Source organism: Melanerpes formicivorus, unplaced genomic scaffold (assembly GCF_026170545.1).
Source record: "Melanerpes formicivorus ecotype bairdi unplaced genomic scaffold, bMelFor1.0.p_v2 SCAF_28, whole genome shotgun sequence".
In the NCBI taxonomy this organism is placed as follows: Eukaryota; Metazoa; Chordata; class Aves; order Piciformes; family Picidae; genus Melanerpes; species Melanerpes formicivorus.
The window spans coordinates 1,636,661-1,657,022 of record NW_027142380.1 but is presented as its reverse complement, the minus strand read 5'-3'; the positions used below and the strand labels follow the sequence as shown (position 1 = coordinate 1,657,022).

General features: G+C 44.9%; 1 protein-coding gene and 1 long non-coding RNA gene across 2 annotated transcripts; one reads left to right on the top strand and one right to left on the bottom strand.

The window, feature by feature from the left end:
* Positions 1 to 329: 329 nt before the first annotated feature.
* Positions 330 to 1,888, bottom strand: LOC137449099 (uncharacterized). The gene is made up of 3 exons (XR_010989310.1): positions 1,704 to 1,888; positions 1,429 to 1,552; positions 330 to 1,085 (listed from the first exon to the last, which is right to left on the bottom strand). It is a non-coding gene; the product is annotated as an uncharacterized lncRNA (long non-coding RNA).
* Positions 1,243 to 20,004, top strand: ACOX2 (acyl-CoA oxidase 2). Its single transcript, XM_068154228.1, has 15 exons — positions 1,243 to 1,353; positions 2,070 to 2,344; positions 3,482 to 3,644; positions 6,121 to 6,272; positions 6,748 to 6,855; positions 7,537 to 7,656; positions 8,207 to 8,322; positions 9,156 to 9,328; positions 10,438 to 10,600; positions 11,286 to 11,476; positions 12,577 to 12,738; positions 13,698 to 13,803; positions 16,706 to 16,923; positions 18,521 to 18,653; positions 19,624 to 20,004. Exons 2-15 carry the CDS (start codon positions 2,197 to 2,199, stop codon positions 19,684 to 19,686), a joined length of 2,016 nt encoding a protein of 671 aa, XP_068010329.1. The 5' UTR covers positions 1,243 to 1,353; positions 2,070 to 2,196; the 3' UTR covers positions 19,687 to 20,004.
* Positions 20,005 to 20,362: the final 358 nt, after the last annotated feature.

Genomic DNA, 20,362 nt, shown 5'->3' with positions numbered 1-20,362 from the left:
GGTTCAGGCACAGGTTTCTTCCAACCTGTTTTCCCTCACTCTTCCTTCAGAAGACTTGGACCTGCCAGTACAATTTCAAACAGTGCTCAGGAAGCACGAGGCACAATGCTTCTGACTCCAGCAGAAGAACATAGCAGAGCAAACAGGGAAAGCCCATTAATACTTCAGAAAGATGTTACTGCCTCCCAAGTGCTGGCAAGCCCAAGTCACCCCAGGATGTGGTGCTGTGCTGTATGGACCTGAATGCCAAGCAGCACGTCCATATGACACCTTATTGCTCTAGCAGGATGACAGAGCCACATTAATCTAGCAGACTCATCCCTAACAACAACATCCACTGCCCATGAATACATTCACTGCATTACAGTCAACTGATTTATTGCTGTTTCTCATGACTTCTGGGCTTGGTTCACTCAGGCTCAAGCTTAAAATTATAGTTATATAAGTCTACATCAGATTTCTCATCCCTTCTTTAACTTCCCACGTTAAAGCAACTCTACAGTACAGTGAATTCTGCCCATTTCAACTGCTTGCCTGGTAAAGCAGTTTCCAGTAAGAGACAAGTCTGAAGCCACAGCACATAGACATCGATGCGCTGTGGGCAGGAAAGGCTCTTTCTGATACAGCCTGGGAGGGGGAAATTGACAGCTCCTGCCCTGAGGCACCAGGACAGCCTGCAGGCAGGATTGCTGGAGATGAAGGCAGCACACACTCCGTGGCAACCTCCCACTGCCCTGTGTGCTCCCATAGCACTTTGCGACACGGTTTAGTAGGCATGGTGGTGGTATGCTGACAAGTGGACTTGATAGTCTTAAGAGATTCTTTACAGCCTTACTGATTCTATGACCCAGCCTGCCAGTCACATCCCCAGTCTCCTGGCTTGCACCCCAAACTGCGAGGAGGGCCATAACCGAGCCGGGAAAACCCCGAGCAAGTCAAAACCGCAGGCAAAGGGCAGTGAGAGCCCGAGGAAGCTCTCCTCTATCCTGAGCAGACTACAAAGAAAAATCGATTAAAAATCCTGGGAGAAGGGCAGGACGTTCCTCGGTGAGAGCTGAAAGCGCAGCCTCAGAGGCACAAACAGCCTGAAGAGAGAACAGGAAAATGTCATTTTCAGAGCGCAGCGGCTGCGGCGCTCCCGGCAGCGGGAGCAGCGGCACCCTAAGCACCCTGAGCCCGGGAGGCGCAGAGGCCGCTGGGCCCCGGCAGCCTGCCGCGCACTCGCACACGCTCAGGGGCTGGGCCAAGCTGTACTGGCCCCGGGGACAAGGTCCCTGCAGCGGGGCCGGGGGAAGCTGCGGCCCAGGCAGGAGGGCGATAGCTGGACGGCTCCCGTAGGACGCGTGGGACAAGGTAAGTGCGCGGTTGCGTTCGAAAGGCGCAGACAGACAGACAGACAGACAGACAGACGGGTCTGCCTTGCGCTACCTCACGGAAGCGGGAGCCGGCGGCTGAGCCTGTCCTGGTACTCCATCGGGCGGTTCAAGGGCAGCTCCGGCTTATTTCAGCCTTGTGTGCTCAGCACGCTGTTCTTGCCAGGACACTGAGACACCTTCATTTAAGAGTCCGAATATCAGAAAAGAAGGAATTAGGAACATATATGCAAGAGTTACCAGAGTTTACATAGCTTCAGTATTAAAAACAGTTCGGAGAGGCAGGCAGCCTCTCCAAGGGAAATCCGTCTTTCTTCCCACACATCACACCTTTTGGGTTTTTTTCGTTACTACTATCCTGCAACAAATGCTCCGAAGATGGGAATGCCGAGGGCAGGAGCTGAGTAGGGCCCTGCGGGAAGGAGGCTGTGGCAGCAGGGGCAGTGCCTGTCAGTCTCTGCGGCAACCCACGGTGCACGCAGTGGCTGCACCCAGCATAGGGAAGCATGGGTTCAGGGTCGGAAACTCCCTTAAACATTAACGCGTAGTTGTTGGATATTCCAGCAGTAACTTCTCATAAAACACTGGGAACAGATTGGTGAAAGAAAGGGATTTTACATTTAAAAGAAATGATCATAAACCCTGCATTTTGAGTTCTGAAAGTGCCTTAAATTTTTATCATCCATTTCATTGCAGTGAGGACAAAACAGTGGTTAAATACTTGTGCAACCCCTGTGCAGAAAGAGCATCTTGGCCAGGCTGCTGAAACCACACCTCACTGTACTCACAGCCTGTGCCTCCCCAGAGCAGCTCAGCCTCCAGGATGGCTCTGCTGGACTTGCACGGCTCCGTCCTTGGCAGCGTGAATCCCGACCTTGCCAGTGAGAGGCAAACAGCCTCCTTCAGTGTGGAGAAGCTCACAGCCTGGATGGATGGTGGTGTGGAGAACACTCGGACACGGAGGGCAGTGGGTGAGTGAACCTTACACATTCCTTGGCCACAGGCTGGTACAGAACATGCCTACATCCCCGTTGATTCGGCTTCTCCTGTGCGGCACGACAGGTTTTGTGCCCCCAAGTATTTGCTATCTCTTCACGGGAGCATGGAGATGGAATCCCCTGTTAGTGTAAATCAACATGTCTCCTTCACAGCTGCTCCTGCTGTCTGAAACTTTCCTTTCTCCATGCTTCCATCCCCCCTACCTCTTGTAAGACTGGCTAAACTGGGATAGAAAGACAGGTGAAATGCTCCCACAGGTGAGCATCTTTGTGTGAGGGCTAACTCTGCTGGGCAGCAATGCACACCATGCATGAACTGCAGCCAATTGTCATGGTGTATGACCATAGCCAGTAGTCCTGGTGACCCTTCGTGGCACATCAGGCTCATCCAAGTGGGAAATTACTTGTGTCTTGGCTCAGCCAGGCTGCACTGCTCTCACTCACACTGGGCATGCCAAAAAATGACTGTGTGCTCTGAAGGAACAGGGGGAAAATAATCTGTCTCTATAAATGCATCCATGTTATATCCTTGTCAGTGAAAGCAGCACAGGACACTGGGATTGCACACGTCATGGTGCAAGTGGAGTTCAGCCTTAAATGTGAATGGACCCAACATTTTAAAGCAAAAAGAAAGCAGCAGGATCATTCAGGCTGACATAGAACAAGTAAGCTTCACAATGCTGTGCAGGATTGGTAACGTCCTGAGCTGAAGCATGGGTGCCAAGCAGCACATCCAGCAGGTCCAGCCCTTAGCCAGTCTCCAGGCAAAAGACAGCTCTTGCTGCTATTGATGCATGGGAACAGCAGTTACAGACAGGGATCCACAGCATTTTCTACCCGAGGCACAAAGTCACCTCTGATGCCCTACAGTGACAGTGACAGTGACTACCTGCAGGGTCACTATTTTCACTCAATAGACCTCTCTTAGGCTCATTCAGTCCCCTTCCTCTCTTCCTTCCCCAAACCTGCTGTTTTTCAGGATCAGGCAGCCCTATTAAAATAAAACCTGCCTGCAGTCACCCTGAAAATCACAGCACTGGTAGGCACAACCCCAGCTCTGCCCATGCTCCCCAGCTCCAGAAGAATCGACTCTTCTGTGTTGCTTTGCAGTTGAAGCCATCGAAAGTGACCCTGTGTTTAGCAGAGAAAATCAGTATTTCCAGAGCCAGAATGAGAGATATGAAGCAGCAGTCAGAAAAGCTGTTCACCTCCAGAAAAAGATGCATGAGATGGGGTGGACTGAAGATGGACCTGAGTATAAGTACATTTACAGGTGATTTATGTTTGTCTGGGCTTTCTAAACAAAAGGTACAACTAATTGTTTGTTAGAAGTTTTGTATGCCAACAGGAATCAGCTCTAGCAGTGGTTGGTAGAGGCCAACAGTTGACAGACAAGATTTTGATGCAAATTTACTGCAGGTTTTCACTTGAGCAGCATGCTCAGGAAAAGGGAAGAGGATGATACACATCAGGGAGGTGATCTATCACAGGTACAGCATGACACATCACAGCACTCCCTATCCCCAAGATGATATTTCCACCCTGGCAAGCTCTTTACCTGTGCTGCAGCTCTCACATTTAAAAATGTGTGAGGGGTAGCAGATGACCAGAATTGGAAGAAAACCCATATGATATTTAAAAAGGGGGGGGGGGGAGGAACCCTAAACCTTAATTTGTAGGTAAATGGAATAAAGTATTTTTCACAATCTTTTCCTTACAAAAACATGTCTCAACACTCTGTATAGGGTTGAGCTTCCACATTTTCATTTGCTTGCCCCTTTTTCTTTCCCCCTTTACTAGTACCAGCTTGCTGTTGCCCACTGCACACTGTTAGTGTGATGGGGTTACGTAGCCACTCAGAAGATGCAAATTCAAAAGCATCCTTCAAAAGGGCAATGCCCACACCTTACAAATCACTGCTGATGTTCAAAGTCACTTCCCAGTATTTCATCATATGAGATTATCTTTTTTTTATGCTAAGCTCTTTGCTGCCTACAGTGAGTGGTCCTGATAAAGGGGGGGAAAGCTTCCATCTACAGCTCTTTGGACCAGATCATTAAATTCCCAATAAAAAGCACCTCTCAATTCCTTCTGCAGGGGGGGAAGTAATAATAATAAAACACATCAGATTTTTAAACCTGACAGAACTCAGCCACCTCTCCCACTGAGACTTGCTTTTATCAGGCCCCCTGATGCCAGGGGCCAGCCGCATGCTGCCTCATTTTGCTGGATTAAGAGCACAGCTGCCTGGCAGGGCAGCTCTTCTCTGATGAAACACCAGGTGAGCACTGAGCTCTTAGTGACAAAGTCCTGGTGCCAGCCACGATGAACCCCTTGCACACATTTAAAAACCAGCTTACAAGAACTGCAGTTAAAGTAACATTATTTCTAGACAGGCTGCCAAGAGTTCATTAAGTATTGTTCTGTCAAAGCAATTCCCCTTTAACTTCTTTGTTCCTATTTTTGCCCCCCGACATTTTCAGTGTGACTGATTCTCTCTCATGGTTGATATGACAGAAAGGTCATAGTCTCTGGTTAATAATAAAAGGTATCCATCTAGAATGAGATGCTCATGGAGCACTGCAGTAAAGCAACATGCTAACAGCCATACAAGCCACTGAGAAGAGCAGAGCCACTTATTTTTATGAGCGCACACACACTTTTATCTGTGAGGTGACTCAACCATATTCTGAGAAATCCCAAGAGGAAGAACTATATTCCTTTTTCTTAGGATTTCTCTCTCTCTCTCTCACACACATTAAAAGAAACTTAAAAGAAACATTCCTGATTAGCCCCATGGAAGTTGCTGTACCCAGGCTCCCATTAGCAGTTTCTTGCATACTGCTTTTTAGGATGTACACAGCCCTGTTACCTGGGTTATGGTGATGGAACTGACCAGCAAATAAACCAGGTGTTACAAGGATGTATTAGACATTTTCCATGACAAAATCCCATCTCAAATCAGGTTAAATCTCCATGAACCCCAGTATTGATCACTGACAGCAAACACCCAGGGAGCAATATAGGAATGAACCAAATATACTGAAGTACTTCCCTGGAATGGGAAGGTTCAGGAAGTGCAGGTCTCAGATGTCTACATATGTGATTCAGTGTAATGTGTCCCACAGAGAATTGCCTGGCTTTGGGCATTTTAGGGTAGGGTGGTGGGTTGGTTTTTTTTCAGCCTTAAACATTGCTTAAATCCGGAGAAATTCTTCATAGAGAGAGTGATTGCCCATTGGAATGGGCTGCCAGGGAGGTGGTGGAGTTGCCATCATTGGAAGTGTTTAGAAGGAAACTTGAGAGGGTGCTTGGTGCCATGGTTTAGTTGATTAGATGGTGTTGGATGATGAGTTGGATATGATAATCTTGAAGGTCTCTTCCAACCTGGTTTCTTCTATTCTAAAAAGCTCCACAAACTCTGAAGCAGAACAAAGATATGAAGCTTTGATACAACAGCTTTGGGGCTGGGCTGTGCTTTTAGGAGCTCAGCATGTGCTACTCAACTGATAATTCCTTCAGAGGAAGTGAAATAATGAGCTTAAACACTTAAGCAATCTACATTATGAAAGAAGGGACACAAAAGCAGCTTGGAAGAGCAGCTTTGTGGCAGTACCCTGTTGAAGCCAGACAGGTACAACAACACAGAAATCCAACGGTGCCACTGCCTGGTGACCGCCACAGTGTCACTGCCTCATTCATCACATCCCTGGAACTTCCTCTTGTAACCCCTTGTGCCTTCTGTGCAGGGCAGTGGCAGGAGACGTGGCATTCCTCCTTCACCGTATCTTCATGAGAAGTATTTCAATGCTGGGCTCTGACAAACAGATTGCCAAATGGATTCCTCTCGCCAGCCAGCATCAGCTCATTGGAAGCTACGCCCAGACTGAACTGGGGCACGGTAAAGCTGCAGAGAAAACACAGCATTTCTGTAGGATGGAAGGATCAAGTCCTGATGCTCAGGGGAATGTAGTGCAAGCTGTCCATAGTTCACTAGGGGAGGGGTGTGGCTGTTAAAGGTTCGTGTCCTCAGCATTCCTCTGCAGGATAGAGATGCACTGGCTTTGGTTTTGCCAGTGTGGAAAAAAGAATGAGTGAGGGGGAAGGCTTCTGGTTAAGTAGCTATCAGTCAGCATTGATGGAGGGGATCAGCCAGGCAGTCTGCCCAAGCTGATGGTTGTCACCAAGAGCCAGGCAGCTTGTCTAAGTATCATGTAGCTCAGGAGATGGTGTGGGGTCACTGGGAGCATCGTCCTAGAGTTCTCTCCAGAAGGGTAAACCAGAAAGCCCTGGTAATAGCCAAACCAGCTCCAGGGATCCCCTCTCTCTCTCCCCCCTTATGATACACCACAATTCCTTTTAATATTTTTTTAAAGGAACTTACCTTCAGGGCTTGGAAACAACAGCAGTCTTTGATATCACTACTCAGGAGTTTATACTGAACACACCAAAGATCTCTGCCATGAAGTGGTGGCCTGGAGACAGTAAGTACCACACAAAATATTTTTGGCTTTGCTCATTTGCCTCCTTCAATTATTTGGACTACCCTGCTCAAGCTCTATGTTTGAGGACCAGGTGATAGCAGAGGACTTCAATAAGAGATGCAGACATCAAGAAGCAAGTAAGAGAACAAAGGGTTTTGTACGAGTTCAAAGGCCAGAAGAGAGCCACCGCCATCTGTCAAAAGCCTTTGAGTGGCAGGGCTGGAGAACTTCACTTAGGGAAAGTCCTGCCTCTGCAGGAATCAATCTTCTCTTCTTTGTAAATAATACCAGATGACCAAAAACTGCAGGGAGGTCATCAGCATAAAGGATTCAAGTCATCAGCTAGTCTCAGCACAAAGGATTTAAGCATGAAATGTAAGGCTTGCTTCAGGAAGTGTTTCACAGAAAGTAACTCTAATAGCTACAGCACTTCTCACTCTTGCAGCACTGCATGATGCAAATGCTCACCCAAGTCTCACAGGTAGCAGAGGCAGAAGGATGATGCAACTTCTGAGCAGGCTCAGAGGACAGATTTAGGCAATCTTCATCTTCCAGTATCTGTGGATCACACCTATGCTGATCTGTATGTTAGCAAGACCTAATAGGCACCAATTGCTGTTAACTGTGGAAGTATTTGTACTATGCCTTGTCCTAAGGCAATGGGGCTGTTTTATTTCTCAGTGGGAAGGTCAGCAACTCACACAGTGGCCTTTGCTCAGCTCTACGTCCAGGGGAAGTGCTATGGTGTGCATCCCTTCATCGTGCAGATACGAAGCCTTCAGGACCATTCACTCTGCCCAGGTAAACAGCCCCAGGCATTGCAGCACTTTGCAGGTGCTCTGCTTATTGTGTTCTTAAATGTTTCCTAAAACATGGAGCCCAGGAATCACAGAATATTAGGGGCTGCAAAGGACCTCTAGAGATCATCTAGTCCAATGCCCCCGCCCTGCCAAAGCAGGATCACAAGAAGAGGGACTTAAAATTGCCAAACCCAAACCAAGACAGGTACTCAAGGCATAGTTACTGTTAATCCCAACCTTTAAATAAAAAGGAAGGTTTAACCTATCCTCTGACATATCCCAATCAAGCCCTCTTAACCAGAAGCCTGGGCTGCTCTGAGCAGGTGGTCATTAACCCCTCATTCTGACCCTGGCCATCATGGAACAGATGGATCACCCAAACAAATTACCAGAAGGCATTTGAATGCCTGTTTCCTCACTCAGGCAAGATTATCCATACTGGGGAAGAAGCAGGGATGAACTTGCCCACCCTTTAGATCCCCAGCCTGACCCAAAATGGGGAGAAAAAAGTGCAAGTGGAAGTAAGCAGGCTGTGGTTTCTCCTGCTGCAGGCATAATTGCAGGAGATATTGGTCCCAAAATGAACTTTGAGCATACTGACAACGGCTTCCTCATGCTGCAGAACGTGCGTGTCCCCAGGGAGAACATGCTGAGCAAGTTCTGTGAGGTATGTACAGGCTCACTTCACAGACTCGTCTGTCAGACTCGCATCACACAGCCAGAGAGACAACAGGAACCTGCCTAAATTTAGGACAGAATTCTTCCTTTGAGGTGCAAGTCTTCGTGGTGGCAGAAATTACCTGAATCCTCAGTGAAACTCCTTGTGATGGATTTCACATTCCAATCTTGGGGATCACAGGCCAGGCAGAACCTCATTCACAGAATCACGGAATTAACCAGGTTGGAAAAGACCTCAGAGATCATCAAGTCCACCCAGATCATCTAATTGAGATCATCTACCACCCAGCACCATCTAATCAACTAAACCATGGCACTAAGTGCCTCATCCACTCTTTTTTTAAAACACTTCCAGGGACAGCGACTCCACCACCTCCCCAGGCAGCCCATTCCAAGGGCCAGTCACTCTTTCTATGAAGAATGTTTTTCCTAACATCCAGACTAAACCTGCCCTGGCAGGTTGAGACTCTGCCCTCTCATTCTGTCACTGGTTGCCTGAGAGTGGATGTGACAGTTTTAGGGTATGTCAAGCTTTTGTTAATGTGGGTGGGTTAAACCATCACAGAGCAGACTGACCCCCACCTGGCTACAAGCACCCTTCAGGTAGTAGTAGAGAGCAATAAGGTGTCCCCCGAGCCAGAAGCAGGAAGAGTTTGCCTCATCCAATGGGTAGGTTTCACCCATCATACATAAAAATACTTAGTTTTGCATTCAGTGCAGGATTTTGATGTCCATTTTATTCTATGCACAGAGGTCACACATCCATCCTAGTGCTGAAGTATTGAAGAGTGTGGCATCTAAGATCCTCTCTCTGCGCTCTAGGTTCAACCAGATGGCAGCTACGTGAGATGGGGGTCACAGAAGATTAATTACTTCACCATGACCTCGGTGCGCATCTCCCTCCTCTCGGATGAGGTTATTCTGCCTACCATGAAGGCTTGCACCATCGCCATCCGATACTCCGTGGTTCGCCGGCAGTCCAAGCTAAAGCCTGGGTAATGCCACTCCAGCCTGCAGCAGTGGGAGGGGACAGGACACCCTGTTAGCCCACACCAGTCTGTATTTCAGCTTTTCACCTTATCTTTCAACCCATCGCTGGCTTGTTGCCTGGCCCCGACAGGGTATTACAAACACGCTTCCCCATTATTTACATTAACGTGCTTCAGTCAAAGTACAAGGGAATGTTGACAGTTCTTTCTAAGAGAAGTTTCATCATTTGATTAGCTCAGAGGTTCACAGAAGCAATTTATTTTTCTTATAAGTGGCCTTCCCTTGTAATTGCATAACTTAGCAGAATCCAGACTAGGCAGACAAGTTGCTGAATTCGTACTCTTAGCATCCTTCTAGTGGGCACAACATTAATGTACCTTCCAATATCCACAGTTCCAGTATCCACACTTGATAACACTGCATTGTATTAGTCTGCTCAGAATCTCTGTTAATTTTTAGATAGATATTTTCATTTGAATGGCTTTCCAAAATTTCCACTTAACACTCCTTTCCAAAGCGAGAACATGGTTTGGTTCAAACACAAGCCAAACATGAGCGCAGCATGCTGAACCACTGTAGTAACCAATTCCATCATTTGAAGTCCTCATTGTACTAACCAAAGTGGTAAAGAACTTCCCCCCCCAAAAAAAAAAACAACTCAGAAAGCTTGAAATAATTTAGACTCAAATAGTTTCACAGAAATCTATCTACACCCAAGGCCACAAAGACTCAGTTTGAAAAGCAGAAGTGTTTCAGGGGGTAGTACCACCATTTCCACTGTAACACCTTAAAACTTGCTGTCCTTGAAGGCTTCATCCTTACCTACAGTACCTGTCCCTGCTCTGTACCAACCAATCACACAGAGCTTTTTCTACTCTGTTAGGCTGGTTCACCAGAACAGCAGAAAAACCACTTTTTTTTCCCCCATAGTTGTGTTTGCTTTTCTAAAAGCTTGACAAGCTGGGCAGATTTGCTGCCAGGACATCAGCTCAGTCCTGTTCACATACTGCTGCTTGATAGCAAAAAATACTGGGTTTCATTGTGCGATGGGTAAATAATCAGTGGGTATGTCCATGTCTGCACTTCCCCTACTTCATCAGCTATCCTCCAACAGTGCACAGGAAGCAAAAATCCTCGACTACCAGACTCAGCAAGAGAAACTGCTGCCCCAGTTGGCAGCAGCCTATGCCTTTTATTTCATCAAGGACTACCTGCAGGAGCTATTTGACACCGGGTACAGAGAGATCCAGAAGAACAACTTTGACATGCTGCCAGAGGTGAGCTGCAGCAGGATTAGCTTGTACAGCACTTCTCATCTCTAAATATCAAAACTATTTTAGCAAACTAGACAAGCATTCCTAGACAAGCATCAGTAGGTGACTGGAGAAAAAGGAAGCACTAAGAAACTGAACGACATGTCCTAGGTCCACAACCAGTCAGCAACTTCCTTTGCTTTACTGCCCCCAATTCTTTGTTTTGGGAACTATTGCAGAGTGAAAAGTCCTTGAAAAGCATGATGGTTTGATGAAAGCCTTGTTCCAAGCAGCTGGTGGCACAAAGCATTATTTCACAACTTCATCTACAAATGCACGTACAAATACTCACTTCTAAGCCAAAAGGGAAAAAGTGACATTTTAGGTAGAAGATTATGCAACTGGAAGCCTGAAACACAAACACTCTGAACAAGGGCAGCCAAAGCCACTGCTGGTTGAGAAAAAAAAAACAACCAAAAATGCATAAACTGACCACAGCATGCCCAGCATGAGGGCATGCAGCCTGCCAGGCAGAAACCAAAGGCCAGGCTCAGGGAGCTGCGGGTAACCTCCACAGGCAAAGGAAGACCTGACAGGGATTTCATACCCAGAAATGGCTCAGAATTTAAAATAGGAAACTTCCTCTGAGGATCACTTCAGAACACTTGACCATTAACAGTCTGCCTTTTTGTTTGTTTGTTTAAAACAGCTCCATGCATTTTCTTCAGGCTTTAAAGCTGTCATTACTCAGTACTGCACTTCAGCAGTGGAGATCTGCCTGCGGGCCTGCGGAGGACATGGTTACTCCTTGCTGAGTGGACTCCCTTCCTTGTATACTAAAATACTTGCCTCTTGTATTTATGAAGGGGAAAACACCATTTTGCTCCTGCAAACTGCCAGGTAACAATTCAAATCTGTTCATTTAAAACCCTCCCCCCTAATTTATTCAGCCTCTACCACTTCTCCAAAACCAGTAAAACCAGCTACACCTTTCTCACAGCACCTTCTAAAAATACAGCTCAGGACACAAACTATTCAAGTCTTCTGTCTCACAGGCATAGAGGTGTGTGGGAATCAGATTATCTCTTCTATTTTTGGGTTTGGGATATATGCAGGTGGTGTTCTGCATAACCTCATTTTCCTCTTTGCCTAGTAGTGCAGCAAAAGCACTGCTACACAAGTTTTGTGGTTCATTTTCTAAGCAACTGATGCAACACGATATTGGTGAAGTGAGGCTGATTCAGGGAAGGCAAAGTTACTGGATACTGAAAGTAGATGAGTCACACTCCCAAGAGCACTGCTTGCCTCCAAACACACAGACTACTGATTATCCAGAGTAGATGAAATACAGGAGAAAAACCACAGCTGCTTGAACTTTTAATAATGTGTGTTTTAACTAGAAGGAGAAAAGCAATGTGCTTCCCAGGGACAGAGGTGCTACCACATAGCTCTGTGCTTGCATGCAGACACTTCTGTACTCCTTACTTGCAAGATCAATAGCAAAGCCAAGAGAAATGCTGTAATCTTTTACTTCCAGAGCTAGTCAGTCTAGGTCATAGCAGAGGTGCCAAAAGAGGGAGTGAGGAATGCTTCTTGGAATGAGTTTAGCTCTAAGAAAGTGTCTCATGTTTGTCAACAGTGTGATTGCATGTTAGGGATCACAGAGGGTAAGACCAAACCACCATCAGGACTCCCACAGCATTAAGACTGAGGCTGTGAAGTTGATAATGTATCTAACCACTCTGCTGCTGAGACTGCTAACAGCCACAGCAAGTTTCTTCCTAAAAATTCCTTACTACAGATTGCTGTAGCACGAAATATGGTACAGGCTACCCCTGAGACCACAGATCAAATGACTGTGAGTAACACAGAAAACAAAAGGTCATTCCTTGTTCAAGTCCATTCTGGACTGCTGATCAGTTGTGTCACACCTTTTGCATGAGCATTTACTGCATGTGGATCACAACCATACCCTGCTCTGATTGTTACCCTCTTCCCAGGTTCTTGATAAAGTGCTTCATGGCAGCCAGTGCTGGCCAGCCTGTTCCACCATCTGTCACTTACCTGGCTGCAGTGAAACCCAGGAAGTGTCCAGCCAAGAACAAGTTGGATTTTCTCAGTGCAGATATTTACACTGAGGCCTATCAACACATGGCAGCCAGGTCAGTATGGAGGATGGGAGATGAGGTTTCTCTGACATCAGAAATGCATTAAGAGCTCACCTTCTTCCTTGCTTTAAAGGGAAGTAAAATAACTTAACTTACACAAGAATCAATATCATCTGCTTCAGACAAAGAAAAGAAAGACTCACAGAGGATTAACAGCCATAGCAAATGCTCAATATGAAGCCTTTACATCCAGAACATGAGAAGTTTAAGCCATGTGCTTAAAACTATATTCAAAAGAGCTGATTCTATACTGAGCTGATGGCACCATTCAAGACCAAATCACTGTGTTGCCATCCAGTAAAACCTTTAGCCCTGGACCCTGTGCAATTCTAACCAGAAAGTAAAAATTTCACATACCTGTGAACTGATGTTTGTTTCAGTGAACACCACAAACAGCCTCCCATTCTGCCTGTAGTTGGAACAACTACACATTGAACTACTCATTACAAGTAAAAATGGTATCATGAGTGGTCTCATTAGTGTTATGTGCAAAGTTATAGGCCATATAGATGCCCTCTCTGAAAACCAGGTAAAGAGACAACCCTGCTGTCACTCAAATCAATGTGAAAATAAAGCTGATGTCAATGGGAACAGGATTTGGATCTGTGTAGAAAAGTGGAAACATAATGTAACATCGGTCTACTATCACAACTTTATTTAGTTTTGCAAACTCTCCTTACATGCATACAACTCAAGAAAAATCCAGCAAGATACCCTGGTGAACTACCCTGGAAGCTGAGAAGGCAGAAACCCTTCAGTGCTGGGGTGGTCTGGATGCTTCTCCCAGCTGGTACTTAAGATTTTACATAATCTTAAGTTCACTCATACTGAGTGTAAATAACTTCAAATGTCAGAAATGCCATTTTGCCATATGATCACATACAAGTCTGAGCGTGAAATGAGTGCATGTGGGCTGCTATATTCATACACAATATGCTTTTCCAATTTTCCAGACTTGTAAGCAGCACAGCAGCTAAACTACAGGATTTGATTCAGTCTGGAGTCAAGAAGCACGACGCGTGGAACCAGTGCACAGTGCAGCTGGCACAAGCTGCAAAGGTTAGCAAGTTTTAATCTGCTTATTTCATGTTTGTCTTTATGATACAATATGGACAGAAACAGCATCATTAGCTTAAAGCCTCACTGCTGTTTATTGGTTTTGTTAGCACCTAGGTGACACTACAAAGACCAGGGCACCACTGTGGTCTGCATGGTGGAAAAATCGTAAGAAGCATTCCCCATACGGAGAATTTGCCACCTGAATAAGCCAGGCAGAAAAAGACTAGAAGGAGTAGAAAGGAAGGTGAAAAAAAACCCCAAACAAAACCATTCATGGTTATGCTGCCACTACTAGCAGAATCACACCTCCCATCTCCTGTAACAAGAACCTATGGTGTCTCGCCAGTGCTCACCTTTTTGCAAGAATCCAGCATTTCTGGCTTGCAGACAAAGCCTCCCCAGAGCCACCCTGCTGGAAGCTGGTGGAGTCACAGCAAGGGTGAAACATGCCTGGTATTTCTTACATCTGCTGTTCTCACAAGGAAACATAACTGCAGGGGGAAAAAAAACAACAACAACAAAAAAAGCAGTGATAAATGGAATGTTAATTACTACTGAAAGAAAAATCAAATCAAAGTCAATTTAATAAGAGATTCAACCCTAGCTCCCAGTTCACGTGGATTAGCTGCCTTCAGCTGAAGTGGGCTCAGGACAGCAGTATTTATTCCCCAAAAGTGGGGTTAGGAGGGAACTAAGCAGAAAAGAAAGCAAATTTAAATGAAAACCAAAGCCACTGATACTTTAGTATCTCAAAACACCCAGAACTCTCTAATGTGCAATTAAGTAGGATTCCTCTACAGTTAGGGTGATGGTCTTCCTTCCTTCCTTTCTTCCTAAGCCAAGGAAATGAAGATTTTGAAACAGATCCACAACTTATTTTAAATTCATTCAATTTTTAATGAAAAACATCTTGCTTGCAATCTACCATTCAGCCTGAGCCAATCCAAATTGAAATGGATTTAGCAAAAAGCCCCTGACAGGGAAAAATGAACCCTATACAAACCTAATAGTCATGATACTTTCTTGGTTATTTCGTAGCAGGGAACAGCCCCTTTGTAGTGTAGTCAGTCAATTAGGTAAGTCCTTGAAGAGTTAAGCTCTTCCTCAGCAACAGCTGATATCCTTCAAAACCATCAGAAATGTTGGTCTGCTCATACCAGCGAGTACAGTTACAGTCCTTCAAAGCCAGAGCTCACTGAGTAAGGGAGCAGACTTCATCTCAGCAGCAGCAGCATTTTGTGTGGTCACTTGTCTGTCATGCATCACCCCCCATTTTCAGTTAGAGTAAGCACAGAGTAAGGTTTGGGTTGGAAGGGAACTTAAAGATCATCCAGTTCCAACCCCCTGCCATAGAGAGGGACACCTTCCACTAGCCCAGGTTGCTCAAGGCCTCATTCAGCCTGGCTTTGAACAGCTCCAGGGAGGGGGCAGCCACAACATCGAATTACTCATTGGAAGCAGCAAGTATTCAATGCTGTAAGCTTGAAAAAACAAACAGGGGAAAAAAAAAACCAAACATGTAATTGCCTCAAAAATAATGGAGGCTACTTTTGAGAATTACTTTCCCAATAATTGTTTAAATGTAAATCCATTTTTAGTGGAAACGGAAGCAAAATGTTCCTATTGGAGCTTACCTCTAGAAAAGGCTCTGCCCAGCACTTCCCACACAGACCTGAACAAGCTGTTCCTTCCTGCACCCACTCAAATGGGTGGCCAAGGTCTCTGGACTGAACTGCAATCCAGCTCTCTGAGAAGCAAGGAGGAGAACCTAGACACAGAGCTAGTCAAAAATAAAGTACTTTGAAAAGCCTAATACATGCAGAGGCCTGGCTGTGGTACTGGCAGTGGTGATTGTGCTGCTGGACTTCTCAGAAAGTGGACCCTGGGCACTCAGATTTCTTACATGCTTCATCGAGAGGAAAAGTCACCCCAAACACTTGAGCTTCCCCTGTAACTTTAAACCATTGATAGCCTGCTGTGTTCTTGGGGCACTGATGTATTTACTTCTTATTCCACATCTTCCTTGGAAACTCAGCCACCCGACTGGCACAGCAGGTATATGATGAACTGATATCTGCCAGTGCTCAGCTGAGTGGCTCAGACACTGGGTATGGCTTTGATGCAGACTCCACATAGGTTAATTGCTTGAGTAAACACTCAGCTTCTCAGGCAGGTTCTGTAGTCCATGTTGGTCTCCACACAAGGCTTGCTTGACCATGCCAGCAAGAAGAGTTGCAGTGCAGGTGTGCCATGCTTTACACCCACAGCTGGGAGGAGAACTGTACAAGTGTGGGAGTAAACTCACACAGATACCAACAGTACCAACCATCTGCAGTGATGCCAGCACAAGTCACCTCTACAAACAGGTGGAGTCAGCTTGCTTCATTTGCTCTGATCCTCAGCTAATATTTCTGCACTCTACTGGTGTCTGACTTAGGAATTAATATTTCTTTTTAAACCACAAAAGCAGGAAGTTTGGTGGTTGTCCTGTGACAATGGACATTTTCAGAGCTGAAGCCCTATAGACACTGAGCCAAATATACCATGAGCCTGAGGTCTTCAAGAAGAGTTTTCTCCAATATACCAAAGTCAACACAACCATTCCATCACACAAACTCTTTCAGGAAGTCATCATAAATATTTAGATAAAGTAACTACCACGATTTCTGAAGTGGTTTTCTGGAGTTTACAAATGCAGCACTGACCATTCACAACCCCAATTCTCTCCTCTGCTGTTCCTGTAAGGCATGAATGCAAAAGGCCTGGTCTACCAATAGACAAAGAATACAGACTGGCAAAGGAACTGAAAAGGTTTTATATTCGCTGCAAGAACATTTGAGTCACTTGGCCTACTAAAAAGTGATGGGAGGTGCATTCACTGTTGATTGCATTTGTTTTCCAGGCTCACTGCCACTACATTGCAGTGAAAAACTTTGCAGAAACTGTGGAAAAACTCGAGACCCAGGCTGGCATCCAGAAGATTATGAAACATCTTTGTGACCTCTTTGCATTACATGGGATCTTCTCAAATTCAGGAGTCTTCTTGCATGATGGATACATATCTGGAGCACAAATGGACATGGTCACAGCATCGTACCTAGACCTCCTGCCTATCATTCGGTGAGCTGCTCCTGCATGGGAGGAGATACATAGCTATTCAGTTTGTCCCTGTGACAGATACCAAATGGTGCTGCTGTACCTATGGCAACATCTCCAAAGTCAATTGATCTTGTTCAGTTTTTATTTTCCTTGCCTGGCAGCACTAGAAATGATTTGAAACATCTACACAGAGCTCATTTTCATAGCAAAACAGACGTAAGTGCCCAGCTCATGTTCTGCAACATGAAATCTTAGATTATAAAAATCAAGAAATCCTGAGCTCATTCTACCATTTGCGGCAGAGCAAAAGCATGAAAAGATGTACCCAGAGCAGCCCTGGCAGGAAGCAGACACAGCAACCCATCACACTGCAAAATCTGCTTAAGCCACAGCTAATACAGCCTACTCTGTTGCCATGGCTGAGTTGCAAGTGGTACCCAAACAATCCTGCCTACGGCTAGTTCAGATGCATCTGCTCGACACCACTCACTACTACCTACGTGAATTCCAAGATAAGCTGAAGTTTAACTTACCACAGCACTCACAAACTTGTTGACAGAGTTCATCATTCACTACTGAGTGCTCTCCAAGGACAGATTAACTTAGGGTTCAGAGAATTGACCTGCTAATGAATTTAACATTCTCCTTAGGCCACGTAGGGAGAAACAAGCCTACACCATAGTCAAGAGCTGAACAGCAAGCATTTTCAGAGCTGATCACAGAAATCAAGTTAAGCAATAACATAAGTTAGCACAACATTTTCAAAACACATTCACTGCAGCTTCTCCATGTTAGTCCATACCTTGTTAACAGGATTCAAGAATGGAGTGGGTGTTTACCTGGGTAATTAGAGTCAGTTATTTGCAATTAGGAGAAAGGATACAAACAGTTCCCAGACTGGGGATTAGAGAAAGGCTGAGTCTTTGACACAGAGAGCCCTTCCCCAAAAGGAACTTGTAGGTGCAAATGCCAACACTTGAGCAAACTGCTTTTCATCCTTGTACCTCAAGTGTGGTACAACTTTCTACACCTAGGATAGTGGAAGGATGAGAGAAAAGAAACTATCTCCTGCATCAGAGATGCTGTCATCACATACTTGTTCTTATGCAATAGCTCGCTGATGCTGACTGCTGTCAGATTTGACCGTGGGACAACTCAGGGTTGTTTTGTTCTTACAGACACAAAGAATAGAAGACATTGACACCCCACGGTGAAGTAATAGAAATACTTAAAAGCAGATGAAGTTTAGAGATCAGCAAAGCACTTTATGTCAGTCTGGTGGCGACCTTATTCCATTTTGTAAGGCAAACAGAGCAGAAAAAAAAAAAAAAACCAAACAAAAAAGCCAAAAACCAAAAGCAAGAACTAGCAGAGTCTGCTGAGAAAACACCTGACATGAAATTGTGTCCTAAATTACTCAGGGCCTTAGTAGAATGTGCCTCTTGAGGAATCAAAACAACCAGGATTTTCCCCGTGGTGTAGGCAAGGGGGAAAACTGGCTCAGACTTTTTAGGCTGAGGACCCTGGACAACTGAGTTTTGAGTTTAGCTTTGCCTTTTCCTCCCTTACAAAGCAAGACCTGTTCCAGTAACATGAATGCCTTTCATCTGCTCCATAGAAAGGATGCTGTGCCACTAGTGGATGCCTTTGACTTCACAGATAAGAGCCTGAACTCTGCGCTCGGCAGTTACGATGGACAAGTTTACCAGCGGCTTTACGAGTGGGCTCAGAAGTCACCCACCAACAAGCAGGTATGGCTGCTGGGCTACAGCCAGGCCTCTCCATCAGCCAGAGCAGAAATTGTTTGTTTTCCTTCTACTAAAAGCAATAGAGATTAAAGGAGAATAAGAGCTTTTAATTCACAGTATCTCACACCAAATGATGATTTGCGATACTCCAATTATGCCACATCTAAGTCTCAGCTCAGGCAGCTGCATTACAGCCCCCAGAGTACTAGAGCTTGTACCAAGGAGTGAGACTGTCATATGCCACCCATGTGGTTTGGCTTTTAAAACTTGAAGCAGAGTACAAAGTAAGCTAAAATAAAAGTCTTTTTACATAATTGACATATTCTGGAACACCACCAGACAGCTGCAAGGGCTGCTAACTGCAGGGTTTTCCATACGCTTGTGATTTTTCTACTAATGCAATACTTGGGCTTTTAAAACATTTTTAACCAGAAAGTATAAATGTTAAATGAGGAAAATTTCATCCTTTGTGGTCTTCAGCACTTTACTTGCACTTCTTAATTCATCCCTATTGTGGAGCAACGTAAAATCCTACACGATGTAAATAGTTATTGCTCTGTTTGAAAACTCATTTTGCCCGAAGCAAGGTTTTTACTCTGATAATCAGTAAGCCTTTGAAATTCTCCAGCTGAAGACAAAATTTGCCTTCAGTAAACATTCAAATCCAAGCACTTTTTGGTTTTTTTTGCAGTTAAATACTGTGCTACCCCATTTGGGATGAGTATTGTGCACTGGTTATGAAGGACAGCACATACGAGAGGGAAAGAGCCCTTGCATGTAGCTGAAGTAGCTGATGGCTTAGGGTTTGGTTTTATCTTGTTTGGGTTTGTGGGGGGATTTTTATTTGGTTGGGCTTTGTGGCTGTTCTTCACAGTCTAGTTATGTGTATTTCAAAGCTCATTCTTAAAAAAAAAATAATAGCCTTTTCCTTAATTACCATTAATACTTCTTTCCACGTTTCCTTTTTGAACAGATGAGCCCAGCCTACGAGAAGTATTTGAAACCACTTCTACACAGCAAGCTATCAAAATTATGAAGACCATGACTTAAGTGAAGGCTGCACATTTCCTTCTGTTCTTTCTGCAGCACATTGATGAAGCATCAGTAATGACTAATGAGAATTAATAATCAGTTGCTTACTGGCAGTTGCAACAAGTTTGAAATAAGACTCTTTGCCAGCCATTTGCATTTAATCAGACAGAAGCCAAACAGTTCTGAGTGCTACCCACTGCTTCGAGGCAATCAAATCAGAAATAGCCTAGGGATCGGAGGGTTTTAACCTGAAGTGTCCTGATAGCATCAAAACTACACCACTTGGCTTTCTTGTTCTTTTTCTAAATCCACTATGTGGCAATTAAGGGGGAAAAAAAATAACCACCACCACAACAAGCACATTATGAGCTCCCCCCTCAGTGGGTTATAACTGCACAGTGCCTTAAGGAAAAAAAACCACCACATTACTGGAAAAAAATCCAAGGAAGGTAAAATTATGATCCTTGGTCTCTTCTCTTAGATTGTTAAGTATTTTAGAAAGTGTATTTGTTTGGACAATTAAAGCTGTTCTTGACTTGCTCAGGAGCCACTTATTCCTGAGTAATGAAGATTCAGATAAAAGTTGATGCCAGCTCCAGTCTGCAGACTGTGCTTTTCCATTAATAGAGAGGCTCATGCTGCCTTTCCATAAATCTTGAGCTCAAATAAAGTATTATTTG